This window comes from Zootoca vivipara, chromosome 5 (assembly GCF_963506605.1).
Source record: "Zootoca vivipara chromosome 5, rZooViv1.1, whole genome shotgun sequence".
Lineage (NCBI taxonomy): Eukaryota > Metazoa > Chordata > Lepidosauria > Squamata > Lacertidae > Zootoca > Zootoca vivipara.
This window is the reverse complement of record NC_083280.1, coordinates 56,879,435-56,901,936: the sequence shown is the minus strand read 5'-3', so window position 1 is coordinate 56,901,936 and position 22,502 is coordinate 56,879,435. Positions and strand designations below refer to the sequence as shown.

Sequence of the window (22,502 nt, the reverse complement as noted above, 5' to 3'; positions counted from 1 at the left end):
ACAAACATAGGCAACTAATTATGTTATCCTTAACTAGATTTAAGAATTACAACATATTGGCCATTTCTGTGTGCTACTAAAATGCTAGTGAGCTGTTTGCAAGCAGCACCGTTAATTGTTTTATCACTAATGAGTGCCACTGCATTAGCATATAAAATAAAATTGATCTTTATAGGGTGCCAGCTGTATATGTTTGTCGATAGGGTGTCATTAAAGTGATTAATTGCTAAGGAGTACTCCATTGTAAATCTTAATAAAACTAAAGAAACACACATTCTCTACAGCAGACATTCTAAACAAGACACTTTGCTGGATCATCTACAGGTTTTTTTCTCTTTTTTTTTTAAAAAAAATCCCTAACTTGCCTGAGAGCTCTTTGCTGTTTTCCTTACAGCATGACTTTGCTGTCAGAGATTTGTAGACTGAGAAGCTTCCCATGGATTTTTTTTTTAAGTAATCAAGGGCTGCCATGTACATTTTGAAATTTTCCTTCTGATGGCTCTTTCCCTGTCTCCAGTCCGCTGCTGTTCTATGCATGTAGTGAATGAATGAAATAATGGGGGGGGGGGTAAGAAAAAAAGAGAATATAACCAGATGTAATTCTAACTGGTTTAATTGTGTGTGTCTGAACCCTACATCTATATATTTACTATATCCATTGGGATATAGTATTTAGTCCAGTGAAGAGCCACCACTGGCATTCTTGATTAAAATACCTCCGGTAGTTGTCTTGTAAAGACTCTGTCGGAATTGGCATAAGTGATCTAGGTGGACTATTGGTCCAGCTCATTATTAGATAGCTCTTTATCCTTGTCCTATAGCAGTGTAACATTTAAAACAGGAAAACCACTGACAGCAGAGAGAAGAATGCCTACTGGCACCTGAGGCTTTGGGGGCTTTTTGACATTTAGGTCTTAATGTATGCATTACAATTCCATCTTGTTTTTTCTCCTTATTTTGGTACATTGCCCATGGCAAACTTTTGGTGGCTAGTGAAAGTTATACATTTACTTAAGTGCTTTGCATCTTTTTCCATACCACCTCCAGCTGCCCTCATCTGTAGCACGAAGTGAGCTACTTCTGCCACTTTTCCTGTAAATATTTGCCCAGGATGATTTAAGGGGGAAATACTGTTATAGGGAAGCACCAAACTACAGTGAGAAGTGCAACTGTGCACTGTAGTCAAGTGTAGACATTAGAGCAGGCATAGGCAAACTCGGCCCTCCAGATGTTTTGGAACTACAACTCCCATCATCCCTAGCTAACAGGACCAGTGGTCAGAGATGATGGGAGTTGTAGTCCCAAAACATCTGGAGGGTCAAGTTTGCCTATGCCTGCATTAGAGTGTCAAGCAAGGGATGGGTTCAAGACTCTCCAGAGCCATGAAGCTCACCAGCTGACAACCCAGAGCAAGCAATATGTACATATTATTCAGTGTTTCATACACAGCATGTTTGGCGATCGCTTTCAGGCCCCTGAATAGCCTTTTAATGCTATTTTTAAAATTGTATATCGATAAAAGGACTAAATCTGAGCAACGGGATCAAGTTGAGTTTTGTTTTTAAAGTACTTTGGACAGATGGAGGAAAGTATGCTAATGCCATAATTCCTGGTGCGATGGGGACATAATTCTGCAGGCCTGGAGAAGGAGCAAATTGTGCTGAACTTTTCATTCTCTGGAATCCTGGCAGGAGTCAGTCCTGTGCTGAATGAACATTGTTAATGCTTTGCCAAAGCTGCTTACACTACTTAACCCTAGTATCTCACCTTGCATGTCTAGGCATTACCTTGGGTAGCAGCTCCATCCCATGAAGGTGAATAATCTTCCTGCATTTAGAAGGGGCAGGAAAAGCCATATTACTTGGCAGCCTCATTTGAAATCTTAAGGAAAGGATGACTTAAAAGGAGTAAGGAGTCAGACTCCCACCAGCACCTGAGAGTCACTGGTCTAAGAACTTCCACAAAACAGCATTTAATTTTAAACCCTAGTTGGTTTAAAATCAGCCCCATATGGTGATACTGTGTGGAATCAGCTCAATTTTGATTTATTGCTTATAACCACCAGTTGTCACGTTCTGAAGTAGGATAGATGGTCAGCATATAACAAACAGGATGTGAAGTAAAATTAAGCAAAAGCTAATAAAAACCAGCTTGAATTAAAAATGTGGAATCAACAATCAAGCTTTTTCCTGCGTGCCTTCTAGAGCAGACGTTCTCAAACTATAATCCACAAACACTAGTGGTCTGTGAGTTCCATTCCAGACATCCACAGGAAGGTTGGAAATAGTTGACAATATCTGAATTTGGCCCTGAATTTTTCATAAATTTGTTCTTTGTCAAAGTAGCCTTGTTTGGGGGTGTGGGGTGGGATGAAACAAGTTTAAAAGGGCCTATCCTTAGCCATGGTTTTCATACTGTGGTGCTGGTGCAGTCTACTAAAATTTCCATACATTTCCCCTTTCCTTTGAGTTTTATTCATGAGTTAGATGCGTTAGATGCACCATAACTTAGATGCACTGTACCAAGGTCATAAGGGCCATCAGCTTCAAAGCTGGTACAAATGGCCAGAAAAGGCACGTGGTAACGGACTCTCTAAGAATGCCGGTGGAAGGATTGTTCGCTTTAGGCAGGGCAAGTGCTCTCCATACAGAAGGCACCAGGTTCAATTCCTGGTATCTGCAGTTGAAAGAATCAGGGAGCAGGTGAGAAAAAACACCCTTCTTTTCCAAAGAGCTGCTGCCAGTTGGCGTCAACAGCATGGGGCTAGGGGAACCTGGTTCCTTGTCCTGGTTCCAAGCAGAAGGAGGCTGGCTTAGAACCTACAGCAGGCATCCCCAAACTGCGGCCCTCCAGATGTTTTGGCCTACAACTCCCATGATCCCTAGCTAACAGGACCAGTGGACGGGGAAGATGGGAATTGTAGTCAAAAACATCTGGAGGGCCGAAGTTTGGGGATGCCTGATCTACAGTGTCTTTCTATGCTCAGGGACTTCAGCACCACCACAGAAGAAGAGCCTTCTGGATCAGGCCAAGGGACCATCTAGTCCTGCATCCGGTTTTCATAGTGGCCACCCAAATGCCTGTGGGAAACACTCAAGCAGGACCTGAGCACAAGAGCACTCCCCCTCTCCTGCTCTTCAGAAGCATTGCTGCCTCCAACTGTGAAGGTCGGGGATAGCTCTCATGGCTAGTAGCCATTAGTAGCTCTTTGTTCTCATGTTAAAGCTGCAGCATGCAACATGGGTCTGGATTCAAGCCTTCTGATATTATGCATTATGAATTGTTCCAAGAGATCATAAGAGAACATAGTTAACTTGGAACACCATGATAGTGGCCTTCAAAGTATTCTTTAAGTTTGCACTAGTGTGAAACCTTGAGATTTCCTGGTCTTGATCACTAAAACGTAGGTTTCTGCCCCATTCACCAGGAATTGCTGTTTGCAACATCCCCTCGGCTGCAGTAGAAGAGACGGCAGACTCCACTATGTGCCATGTCCTGAATCTCTACAGACGAAACACTTGGCTCTACCAGGCACTGAGGGAAGGAACCAGAGTGCAGAGCGTGGAACAGATTCGGGAGGTGGCTTCTGGAGCAGCTCGTATTAGAGGCGAAACCCTCGGCCTAATTGGATTTGGTATGTTTATTCAAAATGGGTCACGTTTCTTTCACTAAAACAACAGGGGGTTGGGCTTTACAAGGAGATCTGCATGGATTCTGACATCGTGCTTTGCAACTGCAACATTTGCTTGAGGAAGCTGCAGCCTTGCACAGTGTGTGTTGAAGGAGGAGGTGGGTATTTAAAATCCCCGGCTGTTTTTCTCTCACCGGAGAAAAATATCATTTACTGTATGCAGTTTGCAGAATTCAGCTAAAACATATGCTTGCTTTTAGCACACAGTCCACAGAAGCCCTGCTTGTGAGGGGCTCAGAGCTCCTGAGTTAAACTGTTCCAGTACAATGCAAAACAAGGAGCACCGCCCCATCAGCCGATGAGACTAGAGATGCTCAATTGCAAACTAGCTCATGCTCTGTAAGCTATGGTCACTCTCCAATAGTTGCTGTTGGGAGACTCCATACTCTTTTGGTTCACCCCACCTCTGTGAACACTCAGTATAAATTTGGCCAATTAATAGGCATTGGCGCCTATTTTTCTCCAACTTCTTCTACACTAGGCCCCGAGTTGTACATTTGTGCAATGTCCTTTAATGACTAATTGCAATCAAAGATAGGTGTGCTTCTTCCATTCCATCTGTTCAGAAATATGGCAGTCAAGAAAGGGAGAGGGAGAGAAAAAACCATCTCAGCAGAATCCACATTATTTTATTCCATTCACCTACTTTCTGACATGAAGGCATGATTATGTCTGGTTATTTGGCTTTCTCTCCATTTTCTGAAAAGAAGACTCCTATCTTGATGTAGAAGTCGGTTAGTTGAGCCCAGGCGGTGACATTGAATTGGAATGACATTGTGGATAATGACCTGCTGATTGCACTGCAGCTGTCCCTCTTTATCAGAAGAGCCTTATTAAACCTTTGCTTCCAAACCATGACAGTTGTCTTAGTCATGCCCAATTAAATAGCCATTCAGCAAGAGCGCAGAAGGAAAGGGGGGGGGGAGGCTACAGCAAACAAGTTGCTCTTATAATAAATAAGGCTCAGAGGGGTTTTGTTGTTGTTGTTGTTCTACCAAAGATGATCATAATCAGATTTTCTTAACATGACTTCCTCTTTTAGGTCAGAAGCTTAAATGTGGCTAGAACCCATCACTTTAGTGACCACTGTGGGTGCTGAAGATCTGCACTCTTAATACTTTTGATAAGCTGTGTTACTTATTTGCAATGGACATTTGATTTCTTGCCCGCTAGAGTTCCCTCCTTCCAGTTTGAGGATTTGGCATTACTCTAGTGTTGCGTTCCCTTTATGGATTCATATAGCAATGTCTGTTCATTTTAATTGCACCTGAAGTGCATTGGCAAATAGTTAATGGACTTTTTTTATTTAAAAAAAAATGCCGTAGCTGCTTGTATTCTAAAGGCAGATTCAAATAATGCCCTTCTACACGCTGCATTACATGGTTCATGTTTGACCTTCAACTAAGTTGGCAGTAAGACTCTATCCTAAGAATGCAGCTCTTGGAGATTAAAAACCTAACAGTAGGGAAGGAGAGAGAAAGACACAAAGCATGATGTTCTCTGTTACTCTCTTGCTCATTTTAAAATATCAGTATACCTGGATGGGTTTCTGGTATGTTATCCCCTCTTTCCCCTGACTCAATTTCACATTAAATGAAATTCCAGGTCAATTGACAAGAGGCAGTTGTCAAGTGCTTAGGGCAAGGTGCCAGCATTTTAAAATATATAATGAGTAACAGGTAATGAGTAATGGGGGCTTGCTGATAATAGCTATCATTTGTATATTCATGGTATGCATTCGTGAATTCTTGCAGTCTAAAAGAAGAGCTATTGTCCATATCACATTTAAAGGCAGATTAGGACAGTATTATTACTATGCCACTGGAACAGGCTTTGCACACCTTGTGACCCTATGTACTAAAAGTAGCCCACTGGCCACTACAGAAACTTCCATTTCTGTAGTGCCAGAAAAAAGTAAGCCAATAATACCATAAAAAGTCAAGATCGTTGAAGTGACAGGACAGTGCAAGTAGGCTTTCTGTTCTTTGCATTCACAAGGAGTTATTTTCTTGGGAATAGAGCGTTTCAGTGCTGGTCGGGGAGGTGACTGATACCTGGGCCCCACAATTTAATTCTGAGGGCTACATGAAAAACGTACCAAAAAGAAAAAGCTGTTACAGTTTGGGCATGTTGCAAACTCGCTCCCTATTTATGAAGCCTGCTGGTATGGTAGCCCAGCATTGATTGGGCATGTGGCAGATAGTAAGATGCATGAAGCGAGTGGTAAAACTTGCAAAGTGCCTCTCCTTGGCTCTGACCAGTGTGCTAGTATCATTTCCCTCCCATTTTTCAGGTGCCTCATTTCAGCAGCACTAACACAGGGGTATAATGCAGCAGAGAATCAGTGCGGCATGAACACCTTTGCTGTGGTCAGAGAAAGCGTTTGGCAGCAAGTCGTGCCAATTGGTACCATTCAATGCACCCGTTGGAATTCATGCAGCGAATGCCAAGCCTATTATGACAACTCTCTGCCTTTTTCTTTTTTCTTTTGGCTTAGGTCGCACTGCGCAAGCAGTTGCAGTTCGAGCCAAGGCATTTGGCTTCAATGTGATCTTTTATGACCCATACCTGCAGGATGGCATAGAAAGGTCCTTGGGAGTCCAGCGGGTCTACACACTCCAGGATCTGCTATACCAGAGCGACTGTGTGTCGTTACACTGTAACCTCAATGAACATAATCATCACCTTATCAATGACTTTACGATTAAGCAGGTAATTCTGAATGGAGGAGGATCATCTTGTTGGCTCCAACTGCGCTCTAGGAATGTGTGGCTGCTGGGGTCTGGAATTCCTGCTGGCACAGTGATAATGCCAAGCAGCTGCAAACAATAATCATATGCATTTTTACCTTTGAGATAGTTGAGAGTTATAGCTAATCTGCTCATCTGTCTTTTGCACATTATATATGTTAAGTGATGGAACTTAAGCAGGTTGGCTTAATGCTTGCCAGTAAATTACAGTTAGCAGCCTAATGTTGCAGAATGTAACACACCTACAATACTTTTCTCTTTTTTTGCTCTAGTCAATTGGTCTTGCTGGTGAAAGACTTGCTTACATCAATGGCTCATTTGAAATAGTGCATTTTGAGGAACTGGGCTGGAGTCTTTCATTTAGGTTCTCCTCATCCTTCCTCTTTTGAAATAACAACATGAGACTCTTAATCTCAGGATTGTGGGTTTGAATCCCATGTTGGGGGGGGGGACTCCTGCATTGCAGGGGGTTGGACTAGATGCCCATGTGGTCCCTTCCAACTCTACAATTCTAGGATTCTATGTGTCATAAAGTAATGCCCAGAGTAGCCCAACACAAGCACAGTTTCCCAGACATGTTCAGGGCAAAGGGCACCTAGGTGACCTGAAAAAACTGCATTAAATTCTGCCAGAGGAAATCTCAGTCAACAGTTGTTCTTTTGTTCCTAGTTCAGTCATGAGTTCTAGATTCCCTTCCCACCTCACAAATGGCTGATTTATCTCCCAAAGGCTAAGGGATCTGCTTCTGTCTTGCTGTTGTTATCCTATACTGCTGTGGTTCTGCAGCTATCTTTATTATCCCTATTCCATGCAAAATGAACACATAGATAAGTAGCAAATGGACTCTTAGCATAATGTTCATTGTACTGAGTTTAATAACCTAGGAAAGCACATTGGACACAAAGTATATTGGTGCAAAAATGTAATGCTTCCAGAGTAGTATATTCTGCTATTTGGATATTTATTTACCATAGTGAAGAGTTCAGGAAATCTGTAAGAAGTGCTTTTGAGGTTGAAAGAGAGCGCTCAGGTAGCATTTAAAAACCAGCAGCAGGTATGAATGCTCTCATTCATAAATTTACACAGCAGGCTGTTAGACATTGTCATACCAGGGGTTCGTCTCAAGTGCAATGGTGTGCCATTGTGCCACTGATCTCATTCAGGACATCAAAAGCCAAGACAGGGCTTGCACTGGTGCTGGAAAGTGGTAATATACTTTCATTCTATTAATCAATTTCCAAAGTACAGGTATGTTATTGAGTCAGTTGCGTTTGCTGGAGGAGGAGACCCTTTGCTCCAGAGGATGGTTGACAAATTATTGGGCATTTCCCATGAAATAAATTATCTCTTTCCAGCATCTGCTTGTAGCCTTGTCTGTTCCTTTGCTGCTATCAGTATTTGTGCTGACTCACATATTCTCCAGCCTCATGCAGACCCAGAACTCATCCCACTATGACAGCATTCTTTGCTAGGATGAGAGATTTCCTCCCCCCCCCCCCACACACAAAGTTAATAGAATCAGTTCAGTGGTGAAGAACCTATGCCCCTCAAGATGCAGTTGGACTCTAACTCCCATCAGTCTCAGTCAGCATAACCCATGGTCAGATGGGTGTTGCAATCCAGCAATATCTTGAGGGCTGCTGCTTCCCCTCCCTTGCCCTACAGTATGTGAGCAGAGGCCAGAGGATGCTACATTACAGGAGTAAGCCAGGGAAGTGGTGGCAATACTCTGCTTATGTCCCACTGTTGGTAATAGTAGTGCTTGAACACTCCTTTCTTTCTCCCTGGTTCCCTTCAGATGAGGCAGGGAGCATTTTTGGTAAACACAGCCCGTGGTGGTCTGGTGGATGAAAAGGCCTTAACTCAAGCCCTGAAGGAAGGAAGGATACGAGGGGCAGCACTGGATGTGCATGAATCGGAACCATTTAGGTAAGTCGAGATCTCACTTGTAGCATTTTGCACTTCTATCCTGCATGTTCTCGAAAGCTCAGTCTAGGCCATTTCTTTTCATTTAATAATGAACCAACAAGGTGCCTGTGGGAAGCCTGCAAGCAGGACCCAAGCACAGCGGTACTCCTATGATTTTCAGAACGTGGCAGTCAGCAGCATACTGCCTCCCAACACCAGAGGTAGAACATAGCCATTGTGGCTAGTTGCCACAGGTAGCTTTATCCTGGTTAAAGAGGAGAACCTGGTTTCAGGTGACATGCTAAGCTAGGGGTAAGGAAGGCTAGATGTGGCCCTCTCTGTCATTACCAGCTTGAAATGCAGTCAGGCCATTCTTTTTCTTAATTTGGATCAAAGCTGGTTTGGGGAAAATGTGTCAAAATGCAGTTTCATAACAGGAAAGATCTGGATTGTGGCTAATGTCGTGTGTCCACTGCTTCCCAAACCAACAATGGGAGTGCACTGCATGCAGAGTAAATGGGGAGTGTGTACATAGCCTGAATCATCGTGCAGTGCAGATGGTCTCCCCTCAAGCTGAACTTGTTTGTGGATACCGCTGGAAGGATCTAAGAGAAGCAAGTCTTGGAATCAAGAGACATGTGGGAAGCACTTATTTTTATGAAATGGGCAGCCAGATGGCGCACAGCATGTGTAGCAAAATGTGGATGAGAGATGTTTTACCATATAAAAATCAACTTTAAAAGAAAACGAGAGAGAATGTGACTTGAGTTTGGTCAATCATCTGTCTGCTTAAAGACAATATATGCACATGCCTTTGCCCTCCTCCCCACCCTCAATGCTGCCCCTTCTCTCCTGCCTTTACAACATCCAATAATTAAAGCCAGAAGTATCTCATTAACCATACATGGTGTTCTACTTCAGATACTACGGTTTGGAGGTTTGGAACAAGCCAGGATGTTAAACCAACTTAAAACGGATTATAAGATCCTGGCATCTTCTAAGACTAGTAGCTATTGTTTTCTAGTTTGGGCAAAATGGGATTCTATGGTTAATAAGAGACTTCTGGGTTTAATTACTGGACACTTCAAAGGGCTTGTGTGTGTAGACAAAAGGCTCAGACGTACTCCAGTTATTAAGCCAAGAAAGGATTCTCAAAACATTTTTCAGGTATCTAGGAACAACAGTAAACAATAGTGAAAGGGTGATTGCCTCTATATAAAGGCAATCACTATACATATATAGGCAACCACTCTCAATTTGGGACCATGCATCTTCTTGACTTTGACTTTATGGATTTGTATTACTGTAATAATTTCAATGAATTTGTTGTTGTTTGCTTCATCTATGTTACTGTGTTTGTCTAGCAGTATCTAGCTTAGAGTGCAACATTTGTTGCTGGATAAAGAGAATAGAAATATTAAATCAAATCAAATGTTGGTGAACTTTATTTTTTTACCTCAGTCTTTGTTTCTTGGGGGGGTGTTTTCCTGTAGCTTTGCTCAAGGACCACTAAAAGATGCTCCTAATTTAATTTGCACACCACACACTGCTTGGTACAGCGAACAGGCCTCACTGGAGATGAGAGAAGCCGCCGCGACAGAGATACGCCGAGCTATCACAGGTACAGCAACTTGCTTGCCCATAAAAAGGTAAAGGACCCCTGACAGTTAAGTCCAGTTGCAGACGACTCTGGGGTTGCAGCACTCATCTCGCTTTACAGGCCGAGGGAGACGGCATTTGTCCGCAGACAGTTTTTCCGGGTCATGTGGCCAGCATGACTAAGCCGCTTCTGGCGCAATGGAATACCGAAACCAGAGCATTGCACGGAAACACCGTTTACCTTCCCGCCGGAGTGGTACCCATTCACCTACTTGCACTTTTTGGCGTGCTAGGTTGGCAGGAGCTGGGACCGAGCAACGGGAACTCACCCCATCGCAGGGATTAGAACCGTCGACCTTCTGATCTGCAAGCCCAAGAGGCTCAGTGGTTTAGACCACAATAGGCCAGTTTAAATGTTATAGGTCCCATGAAGTGCTTGCCTGTACTAGTGCTTTATCTGTGGTCCCTACCAGTGTTGATTGCACATGTGCCAGTGCATAGTTTAAAGAACCTCTGAACACCACATCACCACATATGGCACACCAGTCCTGGAAAGTGCATACCTCTGCTTCCATAGACTGTGGAGGGGGGCAGTTGTGGTTAACACTTCAATCACCTACAGTGTTAACGTGATTCTAACAACCTGTTTTAAAACATATTTAAATCTTACACATGCATGCCTGTGTATGTTCGTTCAGAAAGCTCATTAAGCTGAAAAATTCTATCAGTTGTCAGCTGCAACATCAGGAGCTTTTGCTACATGAAAACCTACTGTACATTGAACCAAAGTGATGGTGGTGTTGCCATTAGGGGATTCTATGCCAGAACTCTTTTAGTTTGAGTGTCCCTATCCCATAACATCACCCTATTCCTGCACTGGACCTGCAAGTACTCCTTAGGGAGGCGTAGACATAATATTGTTACCTACAGTGGTATCTTGGGTTACAAACTTAATTCGTTCTGGAGGTCCATTCTTAACCCAAAACTGTTCTTAACCTGAGGCGTGCTTTTGGTAATGGGGCCTCCTGCTGCCACTGCCGTGCCATTTCCGTTCTCATCCTGGGGCAGAGTTCTCAACCCGAGGTACTACTTCCGGGTTAGCGGAGTTTGTAACCTGAAGTGTTTGCAACCCGAAGCGTTTGTAACCCAAGGTACCACTGTATTTGGTTTGTTGTTAGGTCGATATGCTGCACCATGCATTTATAGTAGTTCTGCTCTTCAAGGCAAAATCACAAGTGTGCTGAATGGTCATATTGGAGATATGGTAGCAAATTGTGTTAATGATGGAGCAGACTCCTAATAAAAGAGATGTGGACTTTTATCTAAGTATTTTTCAGAATAACTGAGTGTTTCACATCATCACTAGGGCTTCAGCATCCAACACATGCCAAACTTGTAACAGGCACTGTTATAGCATGCCTAATTTCATACTGTTTTAGGTGGCCTTCTGCATCCTTTCCTGTGTCTAATTGGGTCGATTCTCTACCATTACCCAATGTGGAGTTGTTTTGAGGAGAACTGCCAGTGGGGTAGAGGAAGTTGGGCAGCTTCCATTCATTCTGGCGAGGTCTGCAGAATGACTAGCAAACTGCTGTAACAGGGCTTGTAAAGTGACTTGGTGTAGGAAAGGGTCCAGCCTTTCAAAGCACTTTTATCTGGCCGCTAGCTGTTGTATCAGGGTATGGCAAGGGGAAAGCACTGCATATTATTTAACTCGTAAGCAAATTCTACAGCAGTCCTTCCCCCCCCCCCCACTCCCAAATTTTGGTGGGAAGTAAAGAGCTGTGTGAGTTAGAACAAGCGGTGTGGAAAACCTCAACTTGGATATAGCTTGTTGCATATTAGTCTGGCTGATTTGTGCCTGACCCTGTTATCAATTTGAATCGTCCCCTTCCTCAGGTCGGATCCCTGAAAGCCTACGAAACTGCGTGAACAAGGAATTCTTTGTCACAACAGCTCCTTGGTCAGTAATAGATCAGCAAGCGATTCATCCAGAGCTCAATGGTGCCACATACAGGTAAGATGAAGAACTCTTTTTGGGGGGGAAAGCACCATACTTTGTAGTTCTCTACCCAAGAATGGAGCTAGAGAATGAGATACACACATCTTTGTATAGGACTCAGGTAGGGTAGCCCTTCAGGAAGTGTATTCAAGTTTCCTCTACAGAAGGTGCTTCCTTTATTCTAGGAATACTATTCAGAGATAGCATCTCCGCAGGTATCCCGCTGCACAGAGACCCTTAATAATGCCACTACAGTGTCACTTTGAGCTTCTCTGAAAGGCCTTTCTGCTGTTTCAGTCTTACTAACTCACCCACTATTTACCCGATAAAAGGAGCTTCCAGAAGTCAGTTTCAGCAAACCAGCACTTTAATTTGGGGGGGGGGGGGTGGTGGTGGAAATATAATCAAAGTGTTCCTTAAAGACTTCAAAGATTCTTTCCAGAGGTAGGCCACCATTGTAAATGAATAAAAACCGGTATATTTATGCACTGTTCACCCAGCACAGGCTGAAAGGTGGAACATTAATTAACTGTAGGGCACCCCCCATGTAATGTTAAGGGGTAATATATTACCTAAGTTTAAGTCTAGAAAAAGTATGAGAGATGTGGAATGGTTACTAGGCAGGGGGTAGGGTTTTTTGGCTGCTGGAAATGCCAATCAGTCCTTTTAGGGCACTTCCAGACGATTGTTTCGTTCAGCAATAAATGTGCAGTTGTCAGTAACTTGTTACAAGATAAGTTAGACATCCTTTGAGTCAGTGATTTCACAAGCCCCTTCTGTTCACGCACCCACCCTCCCTTGGATGTTTATGGTAGCTCTCAAGCACCAGACTATTCGTGCAGCCTTCAAAAAGAGCAGTAAACAGGAGGCAAACCTCTGCAGATGAATTTGTTTCCCTCTAAATTTTAAATTTCCCGTGTGTTTAGGATTGCAGAGGTTATGGAATTTCCCTGATGGGGTTCAATGGACCCCTTTTCTCTCCACCTCACTTTAGCCAAGTAGATAGTCCTCTAGGGCAGTTATGAAAATTTGTGCTCTCAGATTTCCTCCATGTGCACTAAAGGTGTGCAAGATATAAAAAGGGCGGTTGAGCTTTTCTGGGATCTCCACATGCATGGATAGTGTGCCTATGTGGAGAAGGATCCTACTCAAGCATAATCTGACATTTTGAAAGCCATAATTTTGTTTCACTTAGGAGACATAATCCCAAGGGACAGACATATTATAGCAAGAACAAAAATGAACCTTCACGAAGTAGAGTCTCTCCATCTAGTGTTTGGGTCAGAAGAGCTTTTAGACTTCACTGGGCTTCTTATTGATCCCCTCCCCATTTCATTACATACTGTGTACTGTATACAAATATTTGCATTTTTTGGGAGGGGGACTTACCTGTGTCCAGCACAGAACCTTCCTTCCAAGGTCTAATCTAGTGACCTCTCCTATACTCTTACAGCATACCTTCAGAACACTTTTATTCTTTTCTCTAATTAACTTTGCCTCACAGGTACACCTGGTCTTTTTTTAAACTGTTATCTACCAGCATCTCTTCTTTTATAGTTTTATGTTTCTTCTGCACTTGCTGCTCATGAACAGTTTAATACAGTGGTACCTCTACTTACGAATTTAATGCGTTCCGAACGCACATTCGTAAGTAAAAAAAAATTGTAAGTCGAATCCCATAGGAATGCATTGGGAGAAAAAATTCGTAAGTCGAAGCAACCCTATCTAAAAATTCGTAAGTAGAAAAAATCCTATCTAAACCGCATCCAAGATGGCGGACGGAGCTCCGTTCGTAAATAGAAACATTTTGTAAGTAGAGTTATTCGTAAGTAGAGGTACCACTGTACTGAGTTTCAGAAAGCAAGGACTAGGACTGGGAAGTAGGTATGTGATATTAAATAAAATCTGAAAAACAAGACAGAGGCTAGATTTCCAGTACCTGTTGTCTTTTGCAACTCCTTGCTCTTTAGTGTGATTAGCAGAAATAATGGAAGTATACACCAGCTTGTTTATTGAACCTATTTTATGCAGACTACAGAATTTAGTTTAGTATAGAATATATATCTTCTGTACATCCTTCTGTTGCAAGAGCTAATCTTGCTAATCCCACTCCTTGAACAGAGTTGTATGTTAAAACTAATTTAAAACTAATTTGCAATATACCTTTCTTCCCTAAATTTATCCTGTAAATTCATAGACCGAGAGCCAGACAAATGCAAGTTTGCTTCTGCTCACACATGGGGGCTTTTCACCCTTCTGACAGCAGTCTGACGTGGGTCATGAGACTTGCAGAACGTTAGCTGCCCTGCTTCATCTTGCAGGATTAACAGTGTGATAATATACCAGTTTTCTGCAATTTTCCTTACATAGGGTTTCATTATGCAGCTGATAGGCTGCATAGGGGTAATCGTGCATAAAGCAAATTCATTGACATATTTCCCCAAAGCACAATTTCTGTTCTAGTATCCTAAAGCACTCAAGTCCAACTTGTTTCATTCTCTCTCTCTCTCTCTCTCTCTCTCTCTCTCTCTCTCTCTCTCTCTCTCTCTCTCTCACACACACACACACACACAGTAAAGCTCTTTCATCTATTAAGCTTGGTTAATGTGTTTAATAGTAATAATGACATGTGTCACGTTGATTTCTCTCAATTTCCCCCCAAACACTTGTTCACACAAGGGACTTTCCACCAACTCTGTGACAGCTTTTCTTCCTCCTTTGAAGAGCTGGCCGGTGTGCTATTTCTCACTAGTTTGGGGACTCACCTCATTTCTTTCAGCAGATACCTCTTGCATTTCAACATGCTTTTGAAACTCAAATCTAAATGCTCCATTGAGCTTCCAAAACTAGCTATGCAAGTTACTTCCCTCAGCCTCTGGTGATATGGGTAGAGCAACTGATGAACTGACTTGGTCTAGACTGTAGCCCATTGTACAAATATAAGAGGTTTACAGCCAGCCAGACACAAGCAAGAAGTGTTACCATAATTTAAGGGCCCATTCCAGCTAAGCAAAAGCCCCAGAAGAGGTTAGTGAGAGTCTAGAGCCCGGCTGCCATAAGTCACATTATTGGGGTGGGGCCATTTTATGTCATTTTATTGAAAGAGGAAACATCCTTTTTGTGAAATGAATGTAATGTATGTGTTTAGGAAAGGGATGCTGTTATCGAACTACTGACATTAGAACAATGTCACATTCCATTTAGGTTTTTCTTTTCAGCATCTCCATGAGCCAGTCCACCCTTCTGCTTTGTACTTCAAAGGATTTTACAGGAAGAAAGAGATGATACCTAATAGCCAAAAAACATTTCAGGCGTCCTCTGTGGCACTCAAATGAATTAACAGCAAAGAAGCCACAGTCGTATTTTGTGTTCCGATATGTTTGACATCAATAAAAGGGTGACAGGAAGAAGGGATGGCAGCAGCGGATTATTCATATAAGGCTGGTCCCTCAGCTGCTGAAATGTGCACTCTGCGGCTCTCTTTCAACACTGGAATCATTTTTTTTGTCTCATACTTCAATGTGGGTAAAAGCAATGTGAAAAAAGAAGAGTTTGAAGGTGATAATTTATATTAGCTTTGATTCCCCCTTCCCACCCAAACAAATACTGCTCTTACAAACATACTTTGAAAACGTGACAGATTTTGCAGTAAAAAAAGTACTTTCTCTTACCGTACCGGGATAGCAGTGATTTGGCAATGAATGAAATTGACTGCAGAGTATTCCCCTCTCCCCCCTTACCCTTCTACTACCCCCCACAGCCTGTTGTTCTATGGAATGCTTGCATGTCTCCTTTTAACTAAGAAATCACACTCTTCCTAGATATCCACCAGGCATGGTGAGCGTTACACCAGGCGGGATTCCGGCAGCTATGGAAGGTATTATCCCAGGAGGGATCCCTGTTACCCACAATCTTCCGACAGTGGCGCATCCTTCCCAAGCTCCATCTCCTAATCAGCCGTCCAAACATGGGGACAACAGGGAACATCCCAATGAGCAATAGCAGATAATTTAAAGCACTCCAATTTGGGACCAAGAGACATTTGGGGGGAGGGGGAGAAATGACACACGAACTGACGGGAATTTGATACAAAATTTGTAAGGTTGATTTTGGACTGACGCATCATGTTGTTCCAGTGTTAACTACAAAAAAATTGGAGTCGTCTTGGGAAGGGAGGGGGAATGCAGACGAAGTCACCTGCTTACTGAAGCACTGAAAACTAGGATGCGATGATACATTACTGATCAGCTTCTGTTATTGTACATTTAAGTTTCCTTCATCTTTACATCAATCACAAGAATATATATTTCTTCTCAGTCCCTTTTGGGGAATAGCAGGTGGCCTGCTGCTTAGAGCAGGTCCATCAGTCCTAACAAAGCTTACATGATATTAAGAGGAAACCATCATGTGACTTCAGCCCTTTCCTTCCTCACTTACCTGGCTCCTCCTTGTATAGCCTGAGGAAATATAACCCAGAGATGGGGAAACTGTTTTGCTTGTTGCAGTTATATACGGCCACTAATGTATTGGAGGGATGCTACTCAAGTTTAACTACCGTCATGTAGGACAGCAATCTTGGTGGGAAGAGGGGGTAAAAGGCCCATGTTAACTAGCTGCCTCTTACCCACAGAAATGGATGCTTGCTTATTCTACAAGATGCACTTAATAAAGTAGCTGTACACTCAATAACACGTGCTGATGATGCAAAAAAAAAAAGTGTTACGTTTCACATTTATACTCAAATATATTTTTCTCAGTTTTAAATCCACAGCTATTTTATTGAGTGGAAACGTCTTGGGCTGGAAGGGGTTCAAGACTAATGTTGCATTTCCTTATGTCTCAGGAAAAAGAAACACTTTTTATGGTAACTTGTCAGACTGTATGAACAAACCCACTTTTTTAGACATTGAAGTCTTCTTTTCTTCATGTGATATTTTATACAAGAACACTTCAAAATGTGTTATTAGATGTGACTGATTTTAACAAATCCTATTAGATTTGTATCAACTAGTTACATGTTATATTCATAGTCTTTTGTGAATCATCGCCTTTTTGTTGAAAAAGATGGCCTATTTTGAGCCTTTGTATGGGTACATTCCTGTTTCTGTGATAAGTTTTAAAAGCTGTCCCAAACAAAACAAAAAAACCAGAACCAATGGCTACCAGAAGTATGTTTTGTTTTAGTGTGTTACCGTTACTGTATTTGTTTATGTAAAGGTGGACATATAGCGTTCAGTGCAGTTTTCAATAAAAAAGTGACAATTTCTATAATTTCACATGGACCAGGCCCTTCATGTCCTTTACCCTGTACGAAATACTAACACATTTTCAGGTCCAACAAGAGCAAGCTATGCTAAAACCACCCTTCTTGTTCTGCAGACAAGATTCCAAAATGCCGTGATCTCTTCTTTTCAGAGCTGTGAGAAGCTCATGAGGGGTCTGAAGTAAACTATAACTCTGCTCTTTGAAATAAATAAACAAACATACATATACCCCCCAAAAGCCTGTGCACTCAAAAAAGTTCCAAGCCAACAAGACTCCTCTAGAGTATCTGAACTCAGTTCCAGCAAAATCCTCTTTGAATATAAGAGACGACCACAGAGTGTCGGCTAATGGCTTGTTCAGACATTAGCTGGCACCTAAGACTTTACCCAAAACAAGATGGGGATGAACTTTCCACTATTCCGTGCTCACTCTCCTACCCTCATCACTGCAGAAACTAATGGGTACATTGAGATAGTCTCCAGATCTTATAACAGATTTGAGGAAATTACAGAAGGTGCCCTGAGAGAGGTGAGGGAGAAGTAGTATTAATGCACAGCCCAAGTCATTGTGCTAACAGAACTGCTTTGTTGGACGCAACCCAGAGTTTCCTAGACCAGAAGCAGGAGAGATGCAAGACTGCATAACTCCTAAGAGCCTCTCATTTCAAACAGAATGTGGGTGGGAGAGGGGAGATCTGACCAAGGACTACTACTCTTATCTGTATGAGGCTGTACCCTGCAAAACGGCCTATGAAACCCACACCAGACTGGTTAACTACAAGCTACTATTGCAACTGTGGCGTTGGAAGGCTCTAATTCAAAATAGCTTTAGCCACTAACTCACTATAGGACCTATGCCAAGTCATTCTTCTCTTAACCCAAATTTACAGGATTCCTTTAAACAGTAAAGCACTAAATGTGCATCAAAAACACCATTAAGAACTATAATATATCTTTTTAAAAAACTGCAACCCTCAGAACACATTGCTAAGCTATGTGGAATAGAAGTTGAGAGCCATGGGAAGTGGAGAGAAAAGAGTAAAGCTGCCACCAACACTGACCACGCAATGAGTCCATGCAACCTCTGGGACAACGGCAGTAAAAGACAAGATAACTGGGATAGTAAGAACTAGGTCCAACCGCAAATGTAATACAGATGTAATTTCATGGCAAACGCAGGCTGTACGACATCCCAACCTAACAGCAGTGTCCATTTGAAATGAATAAAGGAGGACTAGAATGGAATTTGAGGGTAGGGGGAAGAGAAAGAAGACGCAGAATAATACATTAACGGACAAACTGAAAGTAAACCATTGTTACAAAACTTATATTTGTTTTGTTTTAAATTAATGGAAAAGCACATTACCAGCTCTGAACATATTCAAGGGAGTCAACTTCATAGCTGTGTCAATGATCTAACACTGCAATTATGAATAACTTACCATAGACACCAGTATAGAGCAATCAGGAGAAGGAACATTGGTGAGTTACAGAGAACATTTAGGAAGCCACACAAATGAAGGTGAAACAACATTTACACTGGCATTGGTGATTTTAAGAAGCTGCTATTGTTGGATCTTTGTTCTTAGACCAGGCAGTGGCATTCCAGATAGGCATAATTAATGTTGATGAAAATGTATACTTTCTAATAGGACACTCACATTTGAGGCAGACTCTGCTACTGCCAGTGAATCTGCTTGGAACCCCTGGTGCAAAATTTGGCTGCTTGGATGCAATTATCTTCGTATTACTTCCAGGTACTAACTTGAAGAAAAGAAAAGAAAACCCTCCACTTAAAACTAGAGGAAAATGTAGTTTTAGAGGAGGCAGGCTAAAAGTCAAACTTCCATATAGCAGTTGTGGGTCTGGAAGTCATCTTAGTACAGAGAACGTATGTCATTGAAAAGTTCTTAAAATGTTAGCGTGATTCAGGAAGCATAGGTTTAGGCAGTAGAACAAAGCTTCAAACAAAATATTAAAAGTAATTAAGATACTAAATGGTTTGAGATGGCAAGGAGGAGGAGCCATTTTGCTGCCAAACCATTCCTTTTTGTTTTACCACTTGAAGTTTGTTTTACCACTTGAAGTCTTATTTTTTTCTAAGGAGAGGAGGCAGCAAATTTTGCAGTCCAAAAAGAACACAACCAAACAATTCAAATGGATGAAAAACCACTACTTAAAGCAGGACATATATAATACATTTTTCTAATGTATCTCCACTACAGACTCAAAATGGAACTTGTCCTTCAGCTTCAGAAATGGTGGTTTAATTTAAAAAAAAACACACTACTTCAACTGTAACTTAGATCACAGTAAGTGGAAAATCCTGGACTTTAAAAAAAAAGGTGTATCAGGCTAGAGACCCATGCATTACTGCAGTGTTTGAGGCTCACCACAACTTGCTCAATGCCTATTCTCCAGCTAATGGAATTACAATCTATAAAACCACTAACCACCACTGATTATCATAGGGATGTACTGAGACTACAAAAAGTGGTTTCGATGTTTCTGTCCGTGTATGTGGATAGGAGCCAGTAAAAATGCACATTATTGTGTTTTTTATTCCAGATGGCACCAAACACTTTCATCAAAAAAAGACTCCAAAAATTTCAGGCTTTGCTACTGCAGCAGAATAGAAATGGCTGGAGATTCAGCCATTTCCCCCTACTAGGATAGTAATGCTTACATTTAAGACATATGTAGCGAACTAGAATCCGCTATAGATGGCAGCACAGTGACTCAGATCTTTTTTTAAAAAAACTTCCATTATTTTAGGTAACTGACTCCTCCCACAAAAGCACAGCTTATTGCATTGGTCCAGGACTATGGGGATTCCACCACTAAGTATGTAAGGTAGGCAGGAAAAGCAAGGTGAAACGACTGCATTTAGAAAACCTAAAATTAGAATTGCATATAAAAGCAGGAGCTATTTTTTAAAAAAGAAATCCAATTATTCTCCAGTTTAGGACATTTGACTCATCAAAGGTAAGCATGTACCTTTGCCCAATAATCTCTGCATGCACCAAAAAAGAGAACTAATGACCAAAACACATACATAAAAACACATCCATCCTTTTACATTTCAGAGATCAAAAAGCTGAATCAATGTGCTTCTTCAATGTAGTACCTTGAAGAACTTTCAGGGTAGTTTTGTCACAAGGATTACTTTTGTAAAGTATATTTCAACACCATCTAATCCACATTTAGAAAAAGCAGCAAATTCTGAAGGGTTCCTATATATATATTTTACACATATGTAAATGTACGGCTCCTGTCCAGATTCTTAAACAAGGAAAACTATTTTGCAAGAGGTTCCTTGTCCTCATTTCCACCACCATTAGTCTTCAAAAAGTGCTTATCAGGATCTGCTTTATGCATACAAAACTATTCAACCTTTAGTGTTTTTTTAAAGTGAGGTTTTTGGATAGGCTATATCCATTCAAGATAGCATGGCTAAAGTTATCAAGTATAATAAAAAAAAGAATTTTCTACTGGAGAATATATTCTGAACTTATACTTTCAGGAAACTTACATATTCAAATGTGGCCACAATCAATCAACATGCAAAAAATTCCAAAGTTTACATACCAAGAAAAGATAATATACAGTACTTTAAAACAAAGCTTTAGAATGAAGGCTTTTAAGGAAAACTGCCAAAGTGCTTTCTCACTCGATTTTAATGACCAAGGAGTGCTCCGTAATGGAGGTTATTTTAACTTGCAGGGGAAAGGCTTGATAAAATAGTAATTTCTATTGTACAACTCACAGCAAGATCAGGTTTGGACAAAATGCAGGTGTTTTTTTCAGTTCAGTTTAGATGTAGCAGATTCCACACGGTAGTTAGCATATAGCTCTCTGGAACAATACTTCTCTGACTACTTTAAGTATGCTGGAAGGGGGGTGGGAAATATTCCAAATAAGGGATAGAAAATATTAACGGACAACAGAGAATCCTTTTCCAAAAAAAAAAAAGTTCACTCAATCAAAACGTATCATCCCTTCCATAGGTTGTTTTTTTTTCCCTTTAGCATTTCATCTTATTATAATGGGCACAAAAGTAACTCAAATCTGAAAAGAAACAATGAACTGCTCATACTATTGACTCACTCTGGATATATGGCTTCAACAGCAAAAAGAAAAGCCACATCATCTGACCTGGGCATTAGGAAGATTTCATATAAAATGGGTCTGTTAGAATGCTTAAGAAGTGATGCAAAAGAACCAAGTTTTACTGTAAGTCTCAAAAAGAACAAATATTAATCTATGGTGTGCTTTTAAGTGCCCTTATTCAAAAGAATTTTTTTCAATTATTTTAAGATGCTGGTAATACTTTTTCCAATTACACAACTTTCTTACACAACTACATGCAGTACATTTATAGGCAGATGTACAACTGGAAAGAAAAATGCTTTCTGTCTTGGTAATAAAATTAGGGCTTTGCTTTTTTACAAACTGTAGTCCAACCAACGTAGCTGTCTTCACATATATGTCGAGCCTCTGAATTCTCCCCATGCCGCTTAAAAATCTTATGCAGGCTGCTTCCTGCTACAATTAGGTCGTTGTGTAACAAATTGATAGAGCACGCCCCAAGTGCTGGGGGATCTCACCACACATTATTCTCAGCCAGGTATCTCAATTTTATCATTCATCATCATCGTCTTCATCTTCTTCTCCATCTGAAAGGGATGTACAGGGACGAATTTGTCTATAGCGATCAAGCCATTTCTCTACCATCTGTGTTACCAGGGGATGGTTGCGCCGGCGAGAACTTTTCTGCATAGCAACTAGGACTCCACCCTCCGTCACGCAACAGTCCAGCCACTCCCTGAGCAGCTTCTCCTGTTGTTCCTCATTACCAATCTTCAGAAAAAGAACACAACACTTAGGACATGATTAAAATCAGATTAGTGACCACAACTTTTTTAAAAAAGGAGCGCCCTGCAACATTTAAAGTGCTCCAGGAAGACTGTCTTAGGAAAGTGGATTTTTTAAAGGGACTATCTAAAGCAGTGCATAAACATCCTACTTTTTTCCTTCCTATAAATTAAATTTTATGTAACTGCCAGCTCTGTGTTTTACAAACACAAGGTATTAGAACTTTTAAGAATCCACACCGCACCATTAGACAGGCACAGAATAAGATTTTTTTAAAATCCTATGCTTTCAGCTACTCTCAACCATGCAATCTTCTTTTAATAAGCATATAAATGAAATGGTTAAATATTATTAAGGGCTCTTGTAGCCCTTTTTAGGCTTTCAAATTTTCACTTTCTAATTACAAGGAGAAA

The 22,502-nt window shown here is 41.4% G+C and overlaps 2 protein-coding genes across 10 annotated transcripts in view; one reads left to right on the top strand and one right to left on the bottom strand.

Moving 5' to 3' along the window:
- Nucleotides 1-21,333, top strand: part of CTBP2 (C-terminal binding protein 2) — a 225,848-nt gene extending 204,515 nt beyond the window's left edge. For 5 of the 8 annotated variants that reach the window (XM_035137563.2, XM_035137553.2, XM_035137556.2 and 2 more), the window contains 6 exons: nt 3,428-3,634; nt 6,189-6,403; nt 8,240-8,370; nt 9,843-9,970; nt 11,848-11,965; nt 15,772-21,333. In XM_035137563.2, the coding sequence (XP_034993454.1) occupies nt 3,428-3,634; nt 6,189-6,403; nt 8,240-8,370; nt 9,843-9,970; nt 11,848-11,965; nt 15,772-15,952 (980 nt within the window). In that variant the 3' untranslated portion in view covers nt 15,953-21,333. Of the gene's footprint in view, nt 1-3,427; nt 3,635-6,188; nt 6,404-8,239; nt 8,371-9,842; nt 9,971-11,847; nt 11,966-15,154 lie in introns of all 8 variants that reach the window. The other 3 variants (XR_004693873.2, XM_035137550.2, XM_035137562.2) reach the window with 3 other exon arrangements.
- ZRANB1 (zinc finger RANBP2-type containing 1) overlaps nt 20,874-22,502 on the bottom strand; it is a 35,747-nt gene continuing 34,118 nt past the window's right edge. For both annotated transcript variants that reach the window (XM_035137547.2, XM_035137549.2), the window contains one exon: nt 20,874-22,074. In XM_035137547.2, coding sequence (XP_034993438.1) covers nt 21,856-22,074 — 219 coding nt within the window. In that variant the 3' untranslated portion in view covers nt 20,874-21,855. The remainder of the gene's footprint in view (nt 22,075-22,502) is intronic.